A 24,491-nucleotide genomic window follows, 5' to 3' on the forward strand; every position below is an offset into this window, starting at 1 on the left:
CCCTCCCGTTGTGGACCGGTTTCAGACCGGTTTTGACCGGCTGGAGCCGGTTTTTTAACCGTTTTAGGTTGTCTGACTGGTTTGGCCGGTTATCAGACCGTTTCTCTCCCATTTTCAGCTTTTATACATTATATATAGTGTGCACTTCATCATTTTACACATCAATTCAAAATGGATCACCAACATTATCAACAATACTATGATTTGTTGGATGATCAAACACTTCCCACCAATGAAAGTTCTCAACCTCCGCCGGTGTTACAACAAGGAAACCAACCTTCACAGGTGTTTCGACCTACGCCGTCATTTCCTCCTCACAACCAAGCGCGTCACACCCGAGGCAATTTTCAAATTTCTCAACACCAAATGTCTCCATATCCACCTCAAAACCAATCGCATCACCCCGGTGGCAATTTTCAAAATTATCAACACCAAATGTCTCCATATCCACCTCAAAACCAACCGCATCACCCCGGTGACAATTTTCAAAATTCTCAATACCAAATGTCTTCATATCCACCTCAAAACCAATCGCCTCACACCGGTGGCAATGTTCATAATTCTCAGTACCAAATGTTTCCATATACATCTCAAAACCAACCACTTCACCCTGATGAAAATTTCACAAATCCACAATACCCCATGTATCCACCACAATACCAATTTCAAAGCCAAGCCCCTCCTACTGGTAGCACTGGTTCAAAAGTCTCTGATACACAATGTGAGGCTACGCCTGATGATACACAACACGAGGGTCTAGATGATATTGATCTTGAAGATGAGGATCAATCTTCTGGAAAGAAACGCACCAGATGGAGGGTTAAAGACGATTTACTTCTTGTTCAATCATGGCTCAACATTTCTAAGGATCCGACGGTGGGAACTGATCAAACGGCAGCAAAGTTTTGGGATAGGATCCGCGACCAATTTGATGAGTACCGTGACTTTGACACTCCTCCGAGGACAGGGAAGATGCTGAAATGTCGTTTTGGAAAATTGAGTAAAGATATTCAATTCTTTACCGGTTGCTACAACAAAGTTACCACTCCTTGGAAAAGTGGACACTCAGAGAAGGATATCATGGCTGAGGCGCATGCCCTATTTCAGGTAGACCATAAAAAAGATTTCACACATGAGAATGTATGGCGGATGGTGAAAGATGAACCAAAGTGGAAGGGACAATCAATGAAAACCAATTCAAGGGGACAAAAGAAGTCAGGAGCTGGCGCCGACGGAACATCGACTGACCCAAGTGCATCAATTGATTGCGACGAATATGAGGCAACACCACCAACAACTCGCCCGAAGGGCAAGAAGGCAGAGAAGAGAAAGGCCAAAACAACAGATACTGCGTCAAGTACTCTATCTTTTGCTCCTCACCCTGATGTGTTAGCCATGGGGAAGGCTAAAATGGAAATGATGGCAAATTTTAGGGAGATAAGGAACAGAGAACTAGATTTGCAACAAGCTGACCAACAACTGAAACAAAGTGAACTGCAATTGAGACAGGAAGAACTCAAATTTAAGAAGGCGGAGAACTTTCGGGCATATATGGATATCCTTAACAAGAACACATCTGGAATGAACGATGAGGAGTTGCGTACGCATAACGCACTACGTGCTTTCGCCTTAAGTGAACTAGGAATGTCTTAAATCTTCTTGTGTTTCTTAATGTGTATTAGTGATGTAATTTTATTCTTCCAATTTCTTAATGTGTATTGCATCAATGTTGTAACTTTATTATTCTAGCTTCTTCATGTGTACTGAATCAATGTTGTAATTTCGTTATTCTAATTTCTTAATTAGTATATTGTCAATGTCGTAATTTTATCATTCAAATTTCGTAATAAGTACTATGTCAATGTTGGGGAATATAGCCGTTGGGGAATATAGCGGTTGGGGAATATAGCCGTTGGGGATATAGCCGTTGGGAAATATAGCCGTTGGGAATATAGCGGTTGGGTAATATAGCCGTTGGGAATATAGCCGTTGGGAATATAGTCGTTGGGGAATATAGCCGTTGGGAATATAACCGTTGTTTCTCTTATTTATTCATGCCATATTTCATTCATTTCAACATTCAACAGTTCTTTCGTTCTCTCATCTTGTATTCCTCCTATCAAATTACACCAATATTTTGTCATTTGTGCCATATAATGGATCCAAACAATTTACCCGACTGGAACACATTTTACAACGAATGTGTGGAGGATTTTATGAATGACACGTTCGTTGAAGATATGATGCAGCAGGAGATGGAGTTCTATCAACAACAACAACAACATGCCAACACCGTTAGGCCCAAGAAAACAAGAAGAGTAATAAAGAGAGATCGTGAAGCTGGGAACGAGCGGTTGATGAAGGACTACTTCTCTGAAAATCCTGTATACACGGAAGAGCTTTTCCGACGAAGGTTTCGAATGCGAAAGCATGTGTTCCTCAGAATTGTAGAGGCCCTTGGGTCTTATAACCCGTACTTTTTAATGTCCGTTGATGCAGTTGGAAGACAAGGTCTATCACCATTACAAAAGTGCACCGCCGCTATTCGTATGTTAGCGTATGGATCACCTGCTGACAGTGTTGATGAATACGTTAGAATTGGTGAAAGTACTGCAATTGAGTGCTTAAAGAATTTTGTAGAAGGTGTGTGAAGTATTTGGTGGGCAATACTTGAGGCGTCCAAACGAGGAAGACATGACACGCCTACTTCAATGGGGGGAGTCTCGTGGATTTCCAGGTATGTTAGGTTCCATTGATTGTATGCATTGGGAATGGAAGAATTGTCCAGTTGCGTGGAAAGGTCAATACACCCGAGGTGATCATGGAAGACCCACAATCATGCTTGAAGCAGTGGCATCACAAGACTTGTGGATTTGGCATGCATTTTTTGGCATTGCATGCTCAAATAATGACATTACTGTGCTAAACCAATCTCCGGTGTTTAATGAGGTTTTGCGTGGAGCTGCTCCCATGGTGAAATTTAGAGTGAATGAAACAATGTATCACATGGGATACTATCTAGCAGACGGTATCTATCCCGAGTGGGGTACATTTGTGAAGACCATCCCAATGCCACAAGGAGAAAAAAAGCAAAAGTTTGCCAAAAGACAAGAAGCAGCAAGAAAGGACGTGGAACGTGCATTCGGAGTGCTCCAATCTCGGTTTGCGATTGTCCGTGGTCCATCACGCTGGTGGCATCCGAATGACATGAAGTCAATCATCTATGCTTGCATCATATTGCATAACATGATTGTTGAAGATGAGCGCAACACGTACAAAGGTAATTTTGTTTATGAGCAGGTCAATAATGACATATCGGATGCTGAAGTATTAAGCGGTCCTATTCCCGCTTTTAGAAATATGTTGGAAAGGAGAGCACATCAAATTGAAAAGTCAATCCATCGCCAACTTCAAGCAGACTTGGTGGAGCATATCTGGGACCTTCCTGAAATCGATAATAATGAAACTTAATCTTCACGCCTTGATGTGTATTTCGTTTCAAATGTATTGTTGTTTATTTTTCATTCTCATGTATTTCCTTTCGTATTTATTTTGTTAATGTAATGTATTAAGGTCTCTCTTAGGGATTGTTGTACTCTTTTTCCTTCACTAGGCTTGTATCCCAATTGGGCTTTTCCTAGTAAGGTTTTAATGAGGCTCTCTCTCTCAAGTTTGGCTCTCTTTTATTTCTATAATTCAATACAATGTACTTTTTTTAAAATTTTAGGAAAATTAATTTTAAATTAAATTAGTATAAGTAATAATTAAATTAATTTCTAGTTGAAGTATTGATATACTATTAAATTTTAAATCTAAATTAGGTGAAAATAAATATCATTATTTAATGTTGTATGGTGGGACACAGTGGGACCCTTGTAATAGTAATTTAAGAGCCCATGCATTGGAGCAAAATCTGCTTCAGGCTCTTAGCAGGCTCTTAAGTCTGACGTGGCACATGAATAGTGTAGAATAGTGCTGAATAGTGTATAAAAGCCCAAATAAGAGCCTAAGCATTGGAGTTGCTCTTAGGAACTTATTTTGAGACTTAACTTAATTTTTGTGGGCCCAAATTGCCACATAGGATTTAAGACACTCATAAGGTTTTCATGCACATTTCACTCTAGTGGTTGAGATCTTATTTTACTTTTGACTTAACCCACGGTACTCAATATATTTATATTATTTATTTCTCTCCCTAATTTTTACTTTGGCTATGGTATTAAAGGAAAGAGAAAAAAATATTATTTTATTTAAGATCCCACATTTGAGAGTACCTGAGCTACCTTATTTTGGGACCTTAAAATAAGATCCGGATCTTATTAGATCCCACAATTGGAGCTATCCTACATGGCATGAGATCTTAGCAAAAGCTAAAATCCGTGCCTTACTCAGGTACTCTCAAATGTGGGATCTTAAATAATATAATATTTTTTTTTTCTCTCCTTCAATACCATAATCAAAGTGAAAATTAGGGAGGGAAATAAATAATATAAATATATTGGGTATTGTGGGTCCAGACAAAAGTAAAATAAGATCTCAACCACTAGAGTGAAATGTGCATGAAGACCTTATGAGTGTCTTAAATCCTATGTGGCAATTTGGGCCCACAAGAATTGAGTTAAGTCCCAAAATAAGTTTCTACCATTGGAGATGCTCTAAGGCACGGATCTTAGCTTTTGCTAAGATCTCATGCCATGTAGGATAGCTCCAATGGTGGGATCTAATAAGATCCGGATCTTATTTTAAGGCCCCAAAATAAGGACTTCATTGGAGAAGCTCTAAGGAGTATAAGGACCTTATTTTAAAAAGTTTTGCCAAGTTTTAAAATGCAGGAAGTAAAATCAAATTACATGTATATTGTTGGACTTAAAACATATTTAAGCCATTTAAGGTTCCTTGCCAGAAAAAAGAGTTTCCTAGCTCAATTCTTGATTCAAGTAGGTTGTCTTGCCTACTTCTTTCCATAAGGTTACAAAGACACCAAAAGATTACAAAGACACCAAAAGATAAGTTTGATGTAAACCTTTCACATTAATTACATCCAAATCATTCATCACCACCACCCTTCACTCCCCTCCCACACTCACTTTCCCCCACCTCATTGCTTCTATCTCTCTCTCCCTCAAATTCAAATAGATAAATCTTAGAAATTACCTAACTATATTACAATTACCTCATTATGCTTTTCTTTTCAACCTAGAAACTTGTTATTGAAAAGTTTAGAAAATTTCTAACTTCCAGGGATAATGAAATCTTTTCTGGTCAAACAGTGAGTAGGGGAGCAGGCATGCTTAAAACTGCAATTTTAAGTGCTAACTTGTATCCTCCATTTACTTGGGGAATGGTTTATAAAGCTCAAATTCACAGCCCAAATCTTCACCCACTCATACCATATTTGATTCTGTTGTGAGAAGAAGCCAAATAATCGCTTTCGCGTAGGAGCTGCACTCTGTAGCTTCTTGAGTTAGTGTACTTTGAATTGTGTGATATCACCAATCCAAACATGCTATCAATTACCTACGCTAAGAAGAAACAAAAGAGTAAGAGCAGAGCTAAAAGGTAAGAACTATAGTAAAAGTCACAATCAAATCTATGATCAATTTTAGCTGTTTAGCAGGGGCATATCTAGGTGGGGGCAGGCAGGGGTCATCGCCCCCCCAAGAATTTTGAAATGTTCAACGACTATAGGTATTTTTATATAGATGTTATAACATTTTGTGATACTCATCAAGTTGAAGTTCCTGACATGAAACCCCTTAATTTATGGGTAATGATTTTCATAGGAAACAAGATGGAGATATATGAAATATCATTATATGATATATGTATTTTATTCTGCAATTGATTTGCAACTATATGAATTAAATAGAAGATTTAATGTAGAGGTTGTGGAACTTCTCATACTTAGTTCAGTTTTAGATTCTAAGGAAAATTTTAAATCATTTGACAATGAGAAAATTTGTAAGCTTGTTGAGAAGTTTTATGCAGATGATTTTTCCGAACTAGAAAAGAGAAATTTGTCGTTCCAACAAAACATTATCATTCAGATGTTTACCAAGATCATAATTTAGGAAATATTTCCAGTTTATCCAAGTTTTACCAGAAGTTAGTTGAAACTGGAAAAACAATAATATTTCCACTTGTTGTTAGATTGTTACGTTTTGTTTTGACATTCTATCTTTCAACTGCATCTACGGAGCAATCTTTTAATGCAAAGAATGTTGATAAGACTTCGGCTTTGCAACAAAATTGAAGATGATCTTCTCTGAAATTTATTAGTTGTATATCGAGAGAGAAATTGCTGAAAAAATTTATGTTGATACAATAATAGGTAAATTTAGTACTATAAGAGAATGGAGATTTGTATTTAAATAATTTTTTATAATTTAAAGTTTATATAATATTCAATGAAGATTTTTTTAGTCTTATATTTCGCCCTCCAACAAGAAAATTCTGGATACGTCCATGATTGTTAGCATAAATTTTGCATCACATGTGATGTGTATATCAATTTTGAATGGCCAACCACGTAATGGAGATTATTACTAAACTGAAATTTTATGATAAAAAATAACAAAAATAAAAAGGAAAATACTCCAATTAATCAAGAAGAAAAATAAGCAACTTCTAAACATGAGAGAGCTGAAATTGATGCATGCAAAGCAAATAACTGCAATTTTATTAATAACAATTAATCCTCATCACTATCCTCATCAGTCAAACCATTGTTGATCCTAGCCATACAAGACTCGAAGTTGCTCTTAAGCTCCCTTAAAAACTCCACAAATACAAATTCCTCCTCTTGCTGGCCATTTTGAAGCAATTTTTTTCCCTTTAAAATTGCTGAGTTGATCTTAAACTGGTCCATTGAGAGAAGCTTAGATGTGAGGCACTTATTCTTCATAAGTTTTCTCACATCGTAAATGTAATCATCTAGAGCATTCATTGCTCTAGCCTTCTTCTTAAACTTCACATCTTCAGCCTTGTAATTCTCAGCTTCTAGAATCAATCTTCTGATTTCTATGGCTGACAGCCTCTCTTTATCATTGGTTATGGTAATCTCGTTCTTATTACCAGTAGTTCTTTCCTCAGCCGAAACAGTGAGGATACCATTTTCATCAATAGTAAAGCACACATAATGAGGATGACCGCGTGGAGCAGGAGGAATGCCAGTAAGATTAAAAAGCCCCAACAAATTGTTATCACTGGCTCTTGTTCTCTCACCTTCATAAACCTGAATCAAAACTCTGGATTGGTTATCATAACATGTAACATATCTATGTGTCATCTTGACAGGAATTGTACTGTTCCTAGGAATCATCACACTCATGATATCTCCTGTGTTATGTATACCAAGAGATAAAGGTGTAACATCCAACAATCCCAAGTTTGGAACATTTTTAATGCCTTCACTCAACAAAGCAACCTGGACAGCTGCACCATACGCAACAGCCTCATCAGGGTTAATGCCCTTGCACAGTTCCTTTCCATTGAAGAAGTCCTGCAATAGTTGCAGCACTTTAGGGATCCTTGAAGACCCACCAACAAGAACAACATCATGTATACTACACTTATCCATCTTAGAATCATTAAGACATCTCTCAACTGTTTTCATACACTTGGTAAAAAGATCCATGTTGAGTTCCTCAAATCTTGCACGAGTAATTGATGAACACAAGTCAATGCTCTCATATAAAGCATCCACCTCAATGGTGGTGTCAACAGAAAAAGAGAGTGTCCTTTTTGCCCTCTCACAAGCACTTCTCAATCTCCTTAATGCTCTTGGGTTACCACTTATGTCCTTCTTGTGCTTCTTCTTGAGCTCCTTGACAAAATGGTCCACCATTCTGTTATCAAAGTCCTCCCCACCAAGGTGAGTATCACCAGCAGTGGCCTTCACTTCAAAGTTGTCATCTTTTATTGTAAGAAGAGACACATCAAAAGTGCCACCCCCGAGATCAAAGATGAAAACATTTCGCTTTCCAATAAAACTAGATTTCTTCTGAAGGCCATATGCGAGACCTGCATTCTTCACTGTAGACCCCAAGAATGCCTCAGCAATCTCCTTCATCTTTGTGAGAACCATGGATGAGATTTCCTCAGGAATTAGGTGTTTTTCCTCACCCTTGTAGTTAACAACAATGGTGGGTTTGTCATCCATACCAGCAATGGCCTTAAAGGGCCACAGCTTAGCATCATCCTGAATAACAGAATCGTTGTATTTCCTACCAATCAACCTTTTTGTATCTGCAAAAGTAAAAACAGTGTTGATGTATAATTTGTTTTGTTCTGATAAATAAATAGCAGAGAAAAAATAATAAGTGCTGAATGAAATTTAGACACAAACAAAAGAAACCCAATTACCAAAGATAGTATTTGATGGGTTTGTTGCAGCCTGATTTTTGGCAGCATCACCAATCAATCTTTGGGTATCAGTGAAAGCAACAAAGGAAGGAGTGGTTTTATTTCCTTGTTCATTGTGAATGATTTCAGCTCGATTGTTCTTTTCCTGCCAAACAGCAACACATGAGTATGTGGTGCCTAAATCAATTCCTATTGCAGGCCCCTCATATTTTTTGGCCATTCTCACTCAAGTGACCGAATACTGTTTCTATAGATGAAATGATGAATTCAGAGTGTCAAATTCTGTGGTGCCTCTCAGTTTTTAAGGGTGTGGTGCCTCCAAGGTCATTAGCGAATAAGAAATTGCCATGTGTATTATTTTTTTCAGATTTTCCTTTTTCCTTCAAATTTCATATGTTTTTTGAAAATAAAAAATTAATTATTACTTTAAATTGAGAGGGGTCTTTTAGCAATTGTTTGAAAGTTACATCTGATCTTTAACCATGAGTGAGAATTTTTACCATCAAAGTGCTTATTCATATTCTGATTTCATCTTGTTGCTTGCTCTTCATCTTCATCCTGAACCCTAGCTTCTTCAACTTCCACACTCCATATTCAATTCTTCATCTGATCTGATTCTGTGTTACCGATCAAAGAGGAAGCTTGAAATACACAGTTCGTCATCTTCCAATCTTCGTATTTCGTAAGGGAGAGACCATTTTCGTTCAATCTTTTCCGTCTTCCATTTTGGTTCTCACTCACCGACCAAGGAACAAGGTGCTTTTGCTCTGTATATGTTGTATTATTAGGTTTGGGTTTAGGGTTTTTTAGTGTATTCAAATTGATGTTTGGCTGCTGTCGTTCGTTTTCAAATTTGGGTCTATATATCGCATGTTTCTGAATCTGGGTAAGGGTCTGAATCAATTTTTGTTCGTTTGTGTTTTTTTTTCAAATCTGAATATGGTTCACGGTGGTTGGATGGAGGATGCGGCGACCGTTGGCCACCCCGCCGTCACCCGAACATTACTCTTCGAGGCTCTTCTCATATGGTTGAAAATTCCTTTTTTTGTTTTTGGTTTGGATTCCAATTAGCTTCCAATTTTGAAGAAACCTTGCTCAGGTAAAGTTTGCAGCTTTGGCTTTTTCTATACACATATTGAAGTAGGTAGGAAAGAGAACATGAAGGTTGTGTTACAGAGGCATTTTGCTTTGACAGGTTTAGCAGTCTCAAAACTCAGTATTTTTCCTTTTTTCTGGTTAGTGGGTTTCAGCTAAATTATTGTTTTGCTGCTTGTGTTAAATTGTGTTTGGTTTATGCTGTCTTTGTTAATTAAGCTCCATTTAGCTAAAGCTTATACCTTTTTGTTCAAATCTCGTTCCTTTGGAAATATATGTTGGTACAAAGATCATAGTTGATAATTTAGTTCCATTTTTATGAAAGTAGCCTATATGTAAAAGTAACTCATCACTGGGGGGTCTCCTCGCGACGTCTAGTTGATGCAGAACATGGCAAGGCCAAATAGATTTTCTCCTTCCTCTATGTCATCACTCCATGTCAAGTAATGTTAGTTGTATTTTTACAAGATTCTGCAAATAATGCATGTATTTGTTGGATTATCTTTATTTTTGAAGGTTGGAATATTTATTGACTTATTGTTACTTGAAGTAATAGAAGATTAGCACTGAGCAGAGCCTGTAATGAAATTCAAAGTTTAAAAAATTAGATGGCAAGATATTAGTTTTCACACCCTACTACATCATGCTATAAGTGGTTGTGCTTTTTCTTGATGTGCTAGACTTGTATGTTTGAAAACCGCTTCTGTGAGTTCCCACAAGTTTGTGTTTTTTCACGGTTTTCCCTGTATGCTTCAATCCAATCACCAACACAACTCAAATGCTTCTGTGAATATGTTGCAGATCCATTTGCATGCTTCTCTGACCTAAGGAACATATGAATGAATAATTTTTACTATTTTAAAATTATTTATAGTGTCATTATTTTTCGATAATAATAGTAAATAATTATTTTTTGTCATTCACAGGTTAAGGGATACAATGACAGTCTCTCTCGACAAATAATTTTCATAGCGTTCGATATTATGATCTTGGCTTTTGTGGGATATATTGGCTGTTGATTGCATTTTGGTGGGCTTTAGCTTCTGCTGCATAAGCATACCTCCTGTTGTTTTCTGTTCTTCGAGTGTGGCAATTAGTCAGATGCATTGTTCCTGCCTTTCTGCACAATCTGGAAGGTGATTTAATAGTAGATGGGTAAGGCCTCATAATCTTAGTTTGGAGGGGGTGTGCCTCATATTGGTACTTTTGTATTATCTTGCTTTTCAGTTTTGTACCCTTATTTATCTCTTTTACTATGTATTATGGGTTGGAGTACCCCTTGTACTCCCTTTATATATTCTTTGCCTATCAATTTTTTTGTTTTTTATTGTAACCTTATGTTTTTACTTATATGTTTATGTATAAGAAAGCTTAATAGTGATGCAAGTTACATTAGAAAAAGCAGAGGTTGGATGAGGGTTTGACTTATGGTTTGCAGAATGCATACTTATGGAAATCATTTCAATTGATTATAGTGCATCTGTGAAAATCATTTTGTGCATTAGTGGCGGTTTTAAGCCCCCACTGGCATGCGTTACAACCCCCAGAATTGCAAATATGATTTAAATTTAAACTTGTGGAGTTTCGTGATAGGGAAGTCCCGGTGAGAAACGATAGTGCAAGATGGTTAAAAATTAAAGAGTAACTCTTAACATTAAAAAAGTTAGCCAAGAAAAATCGAACCAGTGACCCCCAAACAAACATACATTTATAACAACCACTAAGCTAGCAACAATTTTTCTAATTAATTGTCAAAACTTGAATTTATTGTGTTCATGACTAACTACGACTTGGGTGGGGATCCTCTCATGTTTATTTTCTGTCAATTTTCTGCAGTGGACATTTGTGGCGGTTTCTAGCCGCCATAAAATGTTATCAGACCGCCACAAATGCTGTTGAAAAATATTGGCAACACTTGTGGCGGTGTTTTAATACTTGTGGCGGCTATAAACCGCCACAAATGTCCACTGCAGAAAATTGAGAGAAAATAAACATGAGAGGATCCGTTCCCCTATGACTTACGTTGGGCCACCACCTTTCCTTATGATGCCCAATAAGGTCCAATAAGGTATTCTTCGAATTTCTCATCATCAGGACTCATGTTGGGCCACCACTCTTCCTTATGAGGCCCAATAAGGTCTTTTTTCGACTTTCCAATCACCGGGACTCATGTTGGGCATCACTCTTCCTGATGAGGCCAAATAAGGTCTTTCTTCGCCTTTCCCTTCACCGGGACTCATGTTGGGCCACTCTTCCTTATGACGCACAATATGGTCTTCCTTCGACTTCCCCATTACGGAACTCATGTTGGGCCACCACTCTTCCCTTCACTGGGACTCATGTTGGGCCACTAGTCCTTGTGAGGCCCAATATGGTCTTCCTTTGACTTCCCCATATCAGGACTCATGTTGGGCCACCACTCTTCCTGATGAGGCCCAATAAGGTCTTTCTTCGCCTTTTCCTTCACCGGGACTCATGTTGGGCCACTCTTCCTTATGACGCACAATATGGTCTTCCTTCGACTTCCCCATTACGGAACTCATGTTGGGCCACCACTCTTCCCTTCACTGGGACTCATGTTGGGCCACTAGTCCTTGTGAGGCCCAATATGGTCTTCCTTTGACTTCCCCATATCAGGACTCATGTTGGGCCACCACTCTCCCTTATGAGGCCCAATAAGATCCAGTAAGGTCTTTCTTCGACTTTTCCTTCACTGGGACAAATGTTGGGCTACTCTTCCTTATGAGGCCCAATATGGTATTCCTTCGACTTCCCCATCACGAGACTCTTGTTGGTCCACCACTCTTTCTTATGAGGCTCAATAAGGTCTTTTCTCGACATTCCCTTCATTGGGACTCATGTTGGACCACTCTTCCTTATGAGGCCCAATCTGGTCTTCCTTTGACTTCCCCATCACCGGGACTCATGTTGGGCCACTCTTCCTTATGAGCCCAATCTGGTCTTCCTTTGACGTTTCCATCACCGGGACTCATGTTGGGCCACGACTCTTCCTTATGAGGCCCAATAAGATCCAATAAGGTAATTCTTCGACTTTCCCATCACTGAGACTTATGTTGGGCCTATCTTCCTTATGAGGCCCAATATGGTCTTTCTTCGACTTCCTCATCACCGGGAGTCATGTTGGGACACCACTCTTCCTTATGAGGCCCAACAAGGTATTTCTTCGACTTCCCCATCATCGGGACTCATGTTGGGCCCACTCTTTCTTATGAGGCCCAATATGGTCTTTCTTAAACTTTCCCATCACTGGTACCCATAAGCATACCCCCGGATAATATGATTTAAATAAAAATTATTTCATCTTAAAATGTAAATAAAAATAAAACATGATCGTTTTTAATTCACAAATGTATAAGTATTATATATATATACACACACGTCCAAAACAAGTATTATATATATATATATATATATATATATACATATATATATATATATGTGCCTTGTATCTCCGTCCTTATCAACACTCCTGGTTCATTTGGTTCCAAAAGGGAATCTCTTTAAAGTTTCCTCAATGGTTTAAAGTTTGGTTTTGCAAGGTAGGACTTGATGAGTCTATCTTTCCCGAAGAAGTAAAACCATTATTCAAGTACTTTGCTCAAAAGTCAAATTTCATTATGGAAGACAAACTCCTCATGTTCACAGCTTCGCAAGCCATATCTTGGATTTTAACCTGGGATTGGAGAACTGTAGAAATTTATGAGGATACAGAACTCTATCAGCTCTATCGCATTTTTAAAATAAAATGGTGGGCAAAATTCAATATCTCTCTAATTCAACAGACAAAACTTGAAGCTTGGATAAAGACTTATCAGCTTACTCAACAAAGCAAGAAACAGCTGTCAACTACCCCTGTTTCTCGTCTCAATCAAGAAAGTTCATTTCTCCAAGAAAGATCAAGGCTCATAGCCGAATTAGCCGCAGCAAGCTCTCCCCAAGAATTTCAAAAGAAGATAGATATGATGAGTCAGAAGTCTGGCTCAGATACTTCATCAGTCAACAGCCAGAACTACCTTCAAGAAAATGAAGATGACTGTTTAGGCATCAACTATCATCCATACACTTAAGGACAAAAGGTCATTATCAGCCCTTCTCATCATGATCAAGAAAGAATCTGCTTTCCAATATTGGCCGACAAGGAATCCACTTTCATTATTAAAGTTACTATCCACTTTCATTATTAAAGTTACTTTTCATTAACTGTAGTTACTTTTATGTAAACCAGAGTTACTTTCGAAAGTAACCATGGTCAAAACTTGTATAAATAGGTAGCTTAGTAAGAGTAGGAGGCATCGGGTTTTTACCTACCTCTCTCTCTCTTACCTACCTCTCTCTCTCTCTCTCTATGTGTGTAATCCCTGCAGTTCTTTGAATAAAAGCTTTCTTCTGTAAGTACTTTTCCATCATGTTTTTTAGCTTCCGTAACACCTGGTATCAGAGCCTATTCCCGTGAGGGAAGGGTTCTGGAATCAGTAGTTAGTTTTTGTTGGATCTAATCTTTTGTTTTTCTGCAACTGTATTTCTTCTTACTGTTTTTATTAATCACCTTGTTCATATCACTTAGAGTTCTTAAGAATCTAGTGTGAGGTATCCCTGGAGTCTAGTGGTCCCGGCCGTAAAACCTGAGAGGTAGTGAGTCCGTTGGTCAGCCAGATTGGGAAGAAACATTACCATTCTTAAGTCCCTTTAAGAGATAACATGGCCAGATTAATCAAAACCCTAAGTGAAATAAGTTTAGGAAAGAACAAACAGATCATGATTCCATCAACATCCAACTCTGGTTCTAGTAACCAAGATCAAGAACTCTCTAGGGTAGCCCAACAAGAGTTAGAAATAGCTTCAATAGAAAGAGCACTTCAAAATTGGTCAATTCCTATAGTTAAAAAGAAAGAAATATATAAACAACACACTTTATTCAATAGAGCAGATGATTCTATTTTTACCATAGAATGTTGTCAACATAGTTCTGATCACACAAGTACTATAAAATTATTAAATGAAGATGTTCTAGATCAACACATTAAAAATGGTTTTAACTTCATTCATGTAGGCTTAATACAAGTAGCTGCAAAACCTAACTTTCGTTTAGGAATCAATTCTCCTATAATAGTAATGTTAAGAGATATGAGGCTATTAAAGCCACAGGATTCGTTAATTGCAGTCCTAGAATCAAACCTTCATGATGGTCCTGTTTTCTTTAACTGCTATCCAAACTATGCTATGAATCTTCAGAATAGTTGGACCAAAAATGCCATACAATTAGATCTATTAGCAAACAAGGATATTTTTGAAGAAGAAAGTGATCCTTTCTCAATAATATATAGAGTATATTATAAAGTTTCAAAAATTAATTATAATTTTAAAGCTTTAAGATCTTCACCCAAACAAGAAACCATTATGCTAGAAGCAAACCTTAAAAGATCTTCAGTACAAGTTCCAAAGAAACTTACTCATGAAGAAATTATGAGTAAAGTTCCTGAGGAATGGGTATTCAAGAATTCCCTGCCTCAACCAAAAGTTCATAATACTCAAGTAAGAGAATTGTTTCAAGAAGGAGCAAATCTCACTTTAAGAATGAATAGATCAAACTCATTTAGTATTAGATCTCCTCAACAGTTATACAGAGTAGATCTTCCAAGATCTTCTGTATCATCAAAGCTTAAAGGATTAGATACAGCGTCTAGTCCTAGTATAGCAACACCCATATATCAAGATGAAGAATCTAGTAATTATTCTCCAACCCCTTCGCAAACCAACATGCTAAGTAGGGTAAAACCTAGTTTTGAAATAGACAAAGATTTCATTAGAAAAGATTTTATGGCTGAAAACAATAAAGATAAAAGATTATGGTACTTCAAGAATTACAGTAAACAAGAAACTGAAACTCTTAGGGCCTTATATTATGAGGAAATGGAAGTTTCTGAAACAAACATCTATTTTTTTGATTGGTTCAAAACCCATTGTATTAAAAATAATCTTAATTATCCTTTTTTGAAAAATGTCAATCCAATCACAAAAATAAATACCACTTGGAAAACTCCTGATAATAACACTATTACTTCAGAATACCCTCCACAAACTGGAGTGAAAATAGTTATAAAAGATGGTCATGAGATCGAAGCATCTCCTTATAAGGCAGAAGCTAACAAAGTTCATCAACAATTAAACTTTGCAAATACTATGTTAGCAGTCATGTCAAAGCAGCTAGAAAGAATAGAGGTTCAAAAACCCTCTATTACAACCAAAGAAGCTTCTTCATCATTTACCTTAGGAAACCCTTTGCAAACTCCTATTTTCAAAATTCCTCAATACACTAAAGAAGAATTTAATTCCTTTAATCTCTCGGGAAGTGTAGAAAGATTAAAAGAAAAATTAAACAAGCTTTCAATAAATCATTTGGATAAAGATTTAAATATCAATAAAATTAGAAAGTTTGGGCCAGATAACAACACAAGAGCCTACTATCCAAGACCTTCCTATTCTGATATGAGGTTTGAAGAAAGAAAAGAATTTATTCAAAATACCTTTAGTGGAACTAGCCTTGATGAATGGAATATCGATGGCTTTAGTGAACAAAATATATTAGATATTACGCATCAAATGATTATGGCTGCCACAGCCTATAAAGTCCATAATAACACCGATAGAAATGCAGCATTAATGATTACTCATGGCTTCACTGGTCAATTACGAGGCTGGTGGGACAACATCATGACCCCTGAAGATAAATCAACTATATTAGAAAAGAAAAAAGAAAATGGAGAAGAAGATGCTGTAGCAACATTAATATATACTATTATACTTCATTTCATAGGAGATCCTAGCATATTTAGAGAGAGAGCTTCAAGCCTGCTCGCTAATCTCTATTGTCCTACCATGTCCGATTACAGATGGTATAAGGACACCTTCTTCTCAAAGGTAACCTTAAGAGAAGATGGCAACAGCGCCTTCTGGAAGGAGCGCTTTATTGCAGGATTACCTAGATTAATGCAATCAAAGGTATTAGATAATTTATCACTTTTTAATCAAGGAAATCCAGTAAATTTTGGTTCGCTATCATTTGGACAATTGCATAACACTATAGTACACACAGGAATACAAGTTTGTACTGACTTCAAACTTCAAAACAAAATGCAAAGAGATATGCAAATCTCAAGAAAAGAAGTAGGTAGCTTTTGTGAACAATATGGAGTAGAACCTTTACAAGCTCCTAGTTCAAAAGCTAGAAGGATTAATAGAGCCAAAACAAAGCCTTCTCAGGGCTATAAAAAGAGAAAACCATTTCAAAAGAAACCTTATGAACAAAGTCCTACTACTCAAAAACCTACAAACAAAAAAGCTGTAAATCCTAATAAAAAGAAAAATGTCTGCTGGAAATGTGGAAAGCCAGGACATTATGCAAACAAATGCAAAACCCAACAAAAAATTAATGAATTAGATTTAGACCAAAAACTCAAAGATAGTCTAATCAGTGTTCTCATTAATAGTGAAGATCCTCACTACTCTTCAGAATATGAATATGAAGGAGATGAAGACCAGGATGTAAATCTGGTCGAATACTCATCTGATTCTCATTCCTCTTCAGAAGAAGGAAGAGAATGTGTCAAAGATAGTTCAGGATTCTGTGATTGTGCAGGATGCTTAGGACAAAATGTCAATATGCTAACCCAAGATCAAACTATGAGTTTAATCTCTATAATAGACAAAATGGAGGATTCTCCCTTAAGGGACGAGTTTCTACAACAACTAAATCTTTTGGTCAAAAAGGAAGAAACCTTAAAAAAGGAAATTAGTCCTCCAATAAATAGCATGAAGGAAATCTTTAATAGATTTCGTCCTAGACCAACCATAACCTTATCAGATCTTCAAGAAGAAGTGAAAATATTAAAAGAAGAAGTTAACCAATTAAAGCAAAATGATCTTAGCTTAGAGTTCAGATTAATGGAAATAGCTGGGATAAAAATTATAGAATCTCAAGAAACCTTAGCCAGTACCTCAGGATTAAAGCAAATACATAATGAAGAAGAAGAAGAAGAACCCAGTGAAAGATATCTTAATCTCCTCAACTTAGTTATAACCCATAAATGGCACTCTGAAATAACTTTAGTCATTGATAATGATTTTCGAATCAATATAGTAGCCCTTATTGATAGTGGCGCAGATATCAATTGTATTCAGAAAGGCTTAGTCCCCACTCAATTTTATGAGAAAACCAAAGAAGGAGTCAATAGTGCAAATGGATCCAAAATGAATATTCAATACAAACTATCAAATGCCAAGATTTGCAAAAGCCAAGTTTGTTTTAGATCTTCATTTGTCCTAGTCAAAAACATGACGGAAAAAATCATTTTAGGAACTCCATTCATTTGTCTTCTATACCCTATTGATAAAATAGATGAAAAGGGAATAGTCACAACAGTCTTAGGAAAGACTATTACTTTTCCATTTATAAAACCTCCTCAAGTAAAAGAATTAAATTTATTAAAGGAAATCTCCACCTCCAAAATAAATATGATCTCTAGAAAAAAGAACCATATCAATTCTTTACAAAAAGAAATGAAATATTATAAAATAGAGGAACAGCTCAAGAGATCTAATATTCAAAAGATTATTAAGGATTTTCAAGATCGGATAGAAAAAGATCTATGTGATTTAAATCCCATGGCCTTTCATCACAGAAAAATACATACCATAACATTATCATACATAGACGGGTTTAATGAAAAAGATATCCCTACCAAAGCCCGGCCCATTCAAATGAATGAACAATATTTAAAATATTGTAGAGAAGAGATAGGAGAATATCTCAAAAAGGGCCTGATTCGCCACTCCAAATCTCCTTGGAGTTGCACAGGGTTTTATGTCATGAATGCTTCTGAGTTAGAAAGAGGAGCCCCCAGATTAGTCATTAATTACAAACCCTTAAACAAAGTATTAAAATGGATAACATATCCATTGCCTAATAAAACAGATCTCATTAAAAGATTACATAAAGCAACAATATTCTCAAAATTTGATATGAAGTCAGGATATTATCAAATTTCGGTCAAGGAAGAGGATCGATATAAAACCGCCTTCGTTGTCCCTTTTGGTCATTATGAATGGAATGTAATGCCACAAGGTCTGAAAAATGCACCTAGTGAATATCAAAACATCATGAATGATATATTCTATCCATACATGGACTTTACCATTGTATATCTAGATGATGTCTTAGTATTTTCAAAAGGCATAGATCAGCATGTTCAACATTTAGAAAAATTTATAGAAATCATTAAGAAGAATGGATTAGTAGTTTCAGCAAAAAAGATGAAAATCTTTGAAACAAAAACCAGATTTTTAGGATATGAAATTCATCAGGGACAAATTACCCCAATACAAAGATCATTAGAATTCGCCAAAAATTTTCCAAATGAATTAAAGGAGAAAACTCAATTACAAAGATTTTTAGGTTGTGTTAATTATGTAGCAGATTTTATCCCCAACATAAGGATAATTTGTGCCCCTTTGTTCAAAAGACTTAGGAAAAACTCTCCGCCATGGTCTGAAGAAATGAGCCATAGTGTTAGAGAAGTCAAAAGATTAGTCCAAAGTCTACCTTGTTTAGGAATACCAGATCCAGATGCTTCATTAATTATAGAAACCGATGCATCAGAATTAGGATATGGTGGGATACTTAAGCAGTTAAAACCTCAGTCTTCAACAGAACAAATAGTTAGGTACCATTCAGGTATTTGGCACCCAGCTCAACAGAAGTATTCCACAGTCAAAAAAGAAATTCTTTCAATAGTCCTATGTGTTCAAAAATTTCAAGATGATGTTTTTAATAAAAGATTTTTGATAAAAACTGATTGCAAAGCAGCTCCTTCAGTTTTACAAAAGGATGTTCAAAACCTAGTTTCAAAACACATTTTTGCCAGATGGCAATCTTTACTTTCTTGCTTTGATTTTGAAATAACTCATATTAAAGGAGATAGTAACTCCCTTCCAGATTTTCTAACAAGAGAATTTTTACAGGGAAAACATGAGTGATACAAAACCCAAATCAAAGGATCAATATGGACCCCACTGGGTTCATCAGCATCATCATCTCCATCAGGATCAAAAGCAATAGTAGTAACCCCTATCAAGGTTGCTGGATCTTCAATACCAGCCACCCCTTCAAAAACTTCTCAAAAACTCACCACAGCTCAAATTGTCAAGACACCTCCCCAAAAAACCTCATTAGTTCCATTAACCAATAAATATACAGTATTAGCACAAACCCTTCAAAGTCCTCTGTCAAAACCGAGCCAACCGAATATCTGGAAAAACCAGAAGGTGAGCCATCTCTCATTATAGAAAGAGAACATTTCTCTTTAAGTCCTAAATAAATAGCCACTCAATTGTTTCCTACCAACTTTCATTATGTCCCTGGACATCCCAAAAAGACCAGATTATTTTATGAGTTCATTCTAGTAGACTCTGACTCCATAGAAGTCACACATAATCAAGATAAACAAGGAGCAATAGCTTTCTCCAAGATCAAAATCCTTAAAGTCCTTACACCCCAGGACTGGAATGCTCCTCTTCATTATTTTAAACATTTTTCCAGACAGTTCGACCCGCCTAGTTATAACTACTTTGATTATACCGATGCCTGGTACTATGCCTTGTATCTCCGTCCTTATCAACACTCCTGGTTCATTTGGTTCCAAAAGGGAATCTCTTTAAAGTTTCCTCAATGGTTTAAAGTTTGGTTTTGCAAGGTAGGACTCGATGAGTCTATCTTTCCCGAAAAAGTAAAACCATTATTCAAGTACTTTGCTCAAAAGTCAAATTTCATTATATATATGGGGAATGCTAACTTACTCCCACTTGATTTTGTGAATGAGTAAATTAGCAACCAACACCTTTTTCCTTTGGACAAAAAAGTCAACTCTTTTTCTTTCGAGCTAATTTTAATTTTGGGGTAATTGTGTAATTTTTGTTTCTAATTTTTTTAATTCAAACAAAACCGTTTTCTCTCTCCTCCCACTTCCCACCTTTCTCGCTGCCTCCTCTCGTTGTTCAGTTGCTTTGCCACTCTTTTTCTCTTTTTCTCTTCTTTTCTGAATTTTTTTTATTTGTGTCGTGTGCTAGTTTTGGACTCTCTCTAGAAATCACAGTGTTTTATCATTTGGGAGTATTTTAGGACGCGCAATGACCAGTGAAGCCAAGAGGTGTTCTTAATTTGTATTGTGAATTGATTGGTTTTTTTTTGTAAGCATGTCAATTGTTTGGTGTTGTTTTGTTTGGGAACAAAAAGGAACACAGTTGAAAAGGAACTTAAGGTATATGATTCCATTGTTTTTTCTTACAAATTTTTTTTGTCATATGATATTATGATAATGGTGGGAAATGAAAAAATGAGTGATAATGGAGGAAGTGAGAAAGAGTGAAATCGTTTCACTCTGTTGAAAAGAGAGAAGCAGAAGGGTTAGGGAAGTGGGAAGTGGGAGGAGAGAGAAATTTGATTTTTGAGAATTAAAAACGAAAATTACACAAATACCCTCAAATTAAAACTGGCTTGAAAGGAAAAGGGTTGGGTTTTTTGTCCAAAAGAAAAGGTGTTGGTTGCTAACTTACTCCTTCACAAAATCAAGTGGGAGTAAGTTAGCATTCCCCTATATATATATATATATATATATATATATATTATATATCTATAATATTAATATGAGAATAATGCTATAATATATGTACACTAATGCGTATAATATGTTTCTGATAGTCGAGTTATTAATTACCCAGCGGCCTCTAACCGCCCCCAAATGCCAAAGACAAATTTATAATTTTGAGTTATTATTACTGGCAGCCTCTAACCGCCACTAAATGCTAAAGGCAGATTTACAAGTTTGAGGCTACTGCTGGCTACAAACCCCCCAATATGTGAACCACATAATTTACTATTTTATGCATTATTTGACCTTAATCAAGATAATAAATCTAAAGGAAAACATTGATATACATGAATAGAACATAATAAATCCACAAAATCCCCCATACTTATAACTTTAGCAATTGAAGAAGGATTTTTAAATATTTATCAAAGCATGTTTGAATAAGCTTATTTCTTTTTGGATTCAATTCTGGCATTCAGAAGCTTTTTCTCATAATATATTTTGATTTTAGAATCAATTGTAGAAAGATTTTCAAATATGGAATGACAATGCACTTCTTCCATTTAGTTAATCCATTACAACAAATGCATTCCTTAATCCATTTACTCAACACAGAAAGGCAGGATGCCAAGACAGTACTCCAAATATGGGTGCATCAAAATGAAACTAGAAGAGCATGATCCCTTTGCCATGATGTTTCTCAAACATTCCACAACCTTTTTAGGATCAGAGACAGCCTCCTTGAAATCCCACTGGTAGTCGTATCCAACAATCAAAGGAGAATTATTAATGTTATAAAATATAATAGCCTTCAAGCAACATGAATCTTCAATGATTCTGATATCATTATGCTCGCCATATCTAATGGACCTGTAATTTTTCCAACATCACATAATCATCATAATCAAAAATAAAACTGGATCAAACGCCTCATGTTCCTTAACATACCAAACACCAATTTGAAAACTGGTCTTATAGCATGTTTCAATGAGCTTATTTTTGCTAGCTATGAATAAATTCTGGCAGGAAAAAATTGTTCACAAAACTTCTTCACAATCTGTCTCATGGTGAAAGTTATGAATCTCAACAAGTTCAAATCATTCTCAATTATTTGAACTGGAATTTGTGTGACTGCACTCTACCTGGTATACTCTTCTTATTAGGACTTAAAATCCCAATTCTATCATGAGACTCATAATAGGAGACACAGAAGTAAGGCTAATTGGAATATGTATACAAAATAAGTAAAAACACAATTCAAGAACTGAACATGTAAAGGTTAAGAGAGCAAACCTGTAGGAATCCAATTGCATCTGCGAAATCCATTTCCACATAGCCCCTTCAAGATTTGCTCCTTTCTCAGGAATATCATCAAACAACTTGCGTGCATCAAGCATGAGACCACATCTCACATGTATAAGCAAAATCTTGTTCTTCATATCAAAATCTGTTTCAATAGTTGTTATTAAACAAGGCAATTTTATTTGAAACTAAACATCTGTATCAAGGAAAATCGAAATTGCATACCATGGGTTAACTGGCAATCACCTCATCTCCGTCCAAAACGAGGTCTTACTCGACCCAAACCTAATGCAGCGAACAACAGAGGCCAACAACCACTTTATCTTTCCACCTCCGCGAGCTCGATCTCGTCACCGTCGTCCAAACCACCACCATCGACCACTTCGTCGTCGAGACCTTCTCTTACAACCTTCAATAAGCCTCGCCAATCTCTCTCTATTTTGCCAACTCCACCACTACCGTAACTCTGCCGTCATCGGAATCTGACGGCAGAACAGAGAAGAGAGTATATGCGAGAGCAAGATGGTTATATCTAGAGACTGTGTAGTCGGCAAACAACGAATCTCGTTCTTCACGACGCAGCAAACGACAACGATATTCGCTATCAATGGACTGGTGATGGCAGACCTCTCCATAGGTCTCTCTCCAGAAGAAGAAGAACTCAGGAATCCTTTGAAAGAGGAGAGTGTGGAGAAAAGATAAATGTTGTTTCAGTTTTCAAAGGAGGGGAACATGAATAGTCATGTCAATTCAATTGACAAAATTACTTTTACTGTGGTAATTAATTAAATGAGGGACCTGACAGCAAATTAATAAACATTTTATTTTTATAAAACCATATTTTCTGAAAATCATTTCCTATTATTTTAAATCATTTCAGAATAATTGAAAAGTCAACCTCATTTAATACATGTCACATTCTTACTGGTCCAAATAGGCAGAGGCACCATACCTGCGCCTGGGAGGAGGCACCACAGAAGGGACCATTCAGAGTTTGGAAGACATGGTTAGTTTTTATACACGCATGTATCTTGATTCCATCAATTGAATTTATATCTTCCACTCACCATTATTAAAGAGAGTCCCTTGGTGCTCTCATTCTATGGAAAAACTGAAAGCTTTCAATTTATAGTGTGATATACATTAATTACTTTTGCTTCTTCAAGACCACAATGTAGCTTTTCACATGTACGGAAACTTGTTATCACCTGTTCAATTTCCTTATGTTTATGAGTTTATCTAGATGTTAGTAATTTAGTAGTAGTAGTTCTATGACTTCTCAGTCTCTATTATCCTGCTATAAAAAAAATTTCACAGACATGTCTATTGGGCTCATTGGAAGAAAAATTCTATCTTCAATTCTACTTGAATAGTTCATGAGGAAAGATATATAATTTATTTAACATTCATGTACGTCTTAGTTGTTGAAAAGTTATTCTCTGAACCAGGACATTCATCAGAGTTTGATTATAAAAATTTAAGATTAGTGAAGATTGCTTTGGCATCTTTTTCTCTAAATTGGATCATTATTATTTGTACAAAATTTCACAGATTATTTTGACTCATTTTTACTGTAAAAAATTATAAAGAGAGTGGTCAGTTAGCTTATTATGGATGACAAAAAAAATTAAGGACTACAGAACTAAGAACCTTGCATTGGAGATGCTCTAATGCCTTCTTCACATGCGTGATACCTTGCCAATGTTTTCTACAACCAACTATGAAATTCAGCAACTTGAGCGCATAGAACGAAGGGTGAATCCCAAAAATAGAACTCTCAATGAAAATATTTATTATAAAATGGCTATAACAACTCAAATGATTTGAAATGGTAACTTCCAAAATCATATTAAACATTTTTATCAAGATCCTTATATGGTATTCTTTAAATTAAGAAATCAGTAGGAAGTAAACTCTAGTACCTTAGCTTTTCCCTTGTGCAAGTTCTCCCATGCCATTTTGGTTTCCTCACTTTTTTCACTTGATAGATAAAAAGAGGAGACATTTTAGAAACAATTTAGTTCATGCAAAGATTTCTTTGCAGCAAAATATGAGGTGCCTACTTCA

At 36.2% G+C, this 24,491-nt stretch overlaps 3 protein-coding genes and 1 pseudogene across 3 annotated transcripts; 2 read left to right on the forward strand and 2 right to left on the reverse strand.

Moving 5' to 3' along the window:
* Nucleotides 1-504: 504 nt before the first annotated feature.
* On the forward strand, nucleotides 505-1,653 carry LOC130717554 (glutathione S-transferase T3-like). The gene has a single exon (XM_057567811.1). It carries the CDS (start codon nucleotides 505-507, stop codon nucleotides 1,651-1,653), a length of 1,149 nt encoding a protein of 382 aa, XP_057423794.1.
* A 282-nt stretch (nucleotides 1,654-1,935) lies between these two features.
* LOC130717560 (uncharacterized) lies at nucleotides 1,936-3,670 on the forward strand (annotated as a pseudogene).
* Nucleotides 3,671-6,552: 2,882 nt separating this feature from the next.
* On the reverse strand, nucleotides 6,553-8,584 carry LOC130728853 (heat shock cognate 70 kDa protein 2-like). Its single transcript, XM_057580437.1, has 2 exons — nucleotides 8,365-8,584; nucleotides 6,553-8,247 (listed from the first exon to the last, which is right to left on the reverse strand). The coding sequence occupies exons 1-2, from the start codon at nucleotides 8,582-8,584 to the stop codon at nucleotides 6,692-6,694; spliced, it is 1,776 nt and encodes a 591-aa protein (XP_057436420.1). The 3' UTR covers nucleotides 6,553-6,691.
* A 12,991-nt stretch (nucleotides 8,585-21,575) lies between these two features.
* Nucleotides 21,576-23,109, reverse strand: LOC130728876 (uncharacterized). The gene is made up of 3 exons (XM_057580463.1): nucleotides 22,650-23,109; nucleotides 22,416-22,569; nucleotides 21,576-21,992 (listed from the first exon to the last, which is right to left on the reverse strand). Exons 2-3 carry the CDS (start codon nucleotides 22,559-22,561, stop codon nucleotides 21,725-21,727), a joined length of 414 nt encoding a protein of 137 aa, XP_057436446.1. The 5' UTR covers nucleotides 22,562-22,569; nucleotides 22,650-23,109; the 3' UTR covers nucleotides 21,576-21,724.
* Nucleotides 23,110-24,491: the final 1,382 nt, after the last annotated feature.

Source organism: Lotus japonicus, chromosome 1 (genome assembly GCF_012489685.1).
Source record: "Lotus japonicus ecotype B-129 chromosome 1, LjGifu_v1.2".
NCBI classification, from domain to species: Eukaryota; Viridiplantae; Streptophyta; class Magnoliopsida; order Fabales; family Fabaceae; genus Lotus; species Lotus japonicus.

What these genes read in the sequence shown, in the direction of transcription:
- LOC130728853 (XM_057580437.1), bottom strand. Translation starts at nt 8,584, where the DNA reads ATGGCCAAAAAATATGAGGGGCCTGCAATAGGAATTGATTTAGGCACC. An exon ending in CCCATCAAATACTATCTTTG is followed by an intron (nt 8,248 to 8,364) that starts GTAATTGGGTTT and finishes TTACTTTTGCAG; the next exon opens with ATACAAAAAGGTTGATTGGT.
- LOC130717554 (XM_057567811.1), top strand. Translation starts at nt 505, where the DNA reads ATGTCTTCATATCCACCTCAAAACCAATCGCCTCACACCGGTGGCAAT.
- LOC130728876 (XM_057580463.1), bottom strand. Translation starts at nt 22,561, where the DNA reads ATGAAGAACAAGATTTTGCTTATACATGTGAGATGTGGTCTCATGCTT. An exon ending in ATGCAATTGGATTCCTACAG is followed by an intron (nt 21,993 to 22,415) that starts GTTTGCTCTCTT and finishes GAAAAATTACAG; the next exon opens with GTCCATTAGATATGGCGAGC.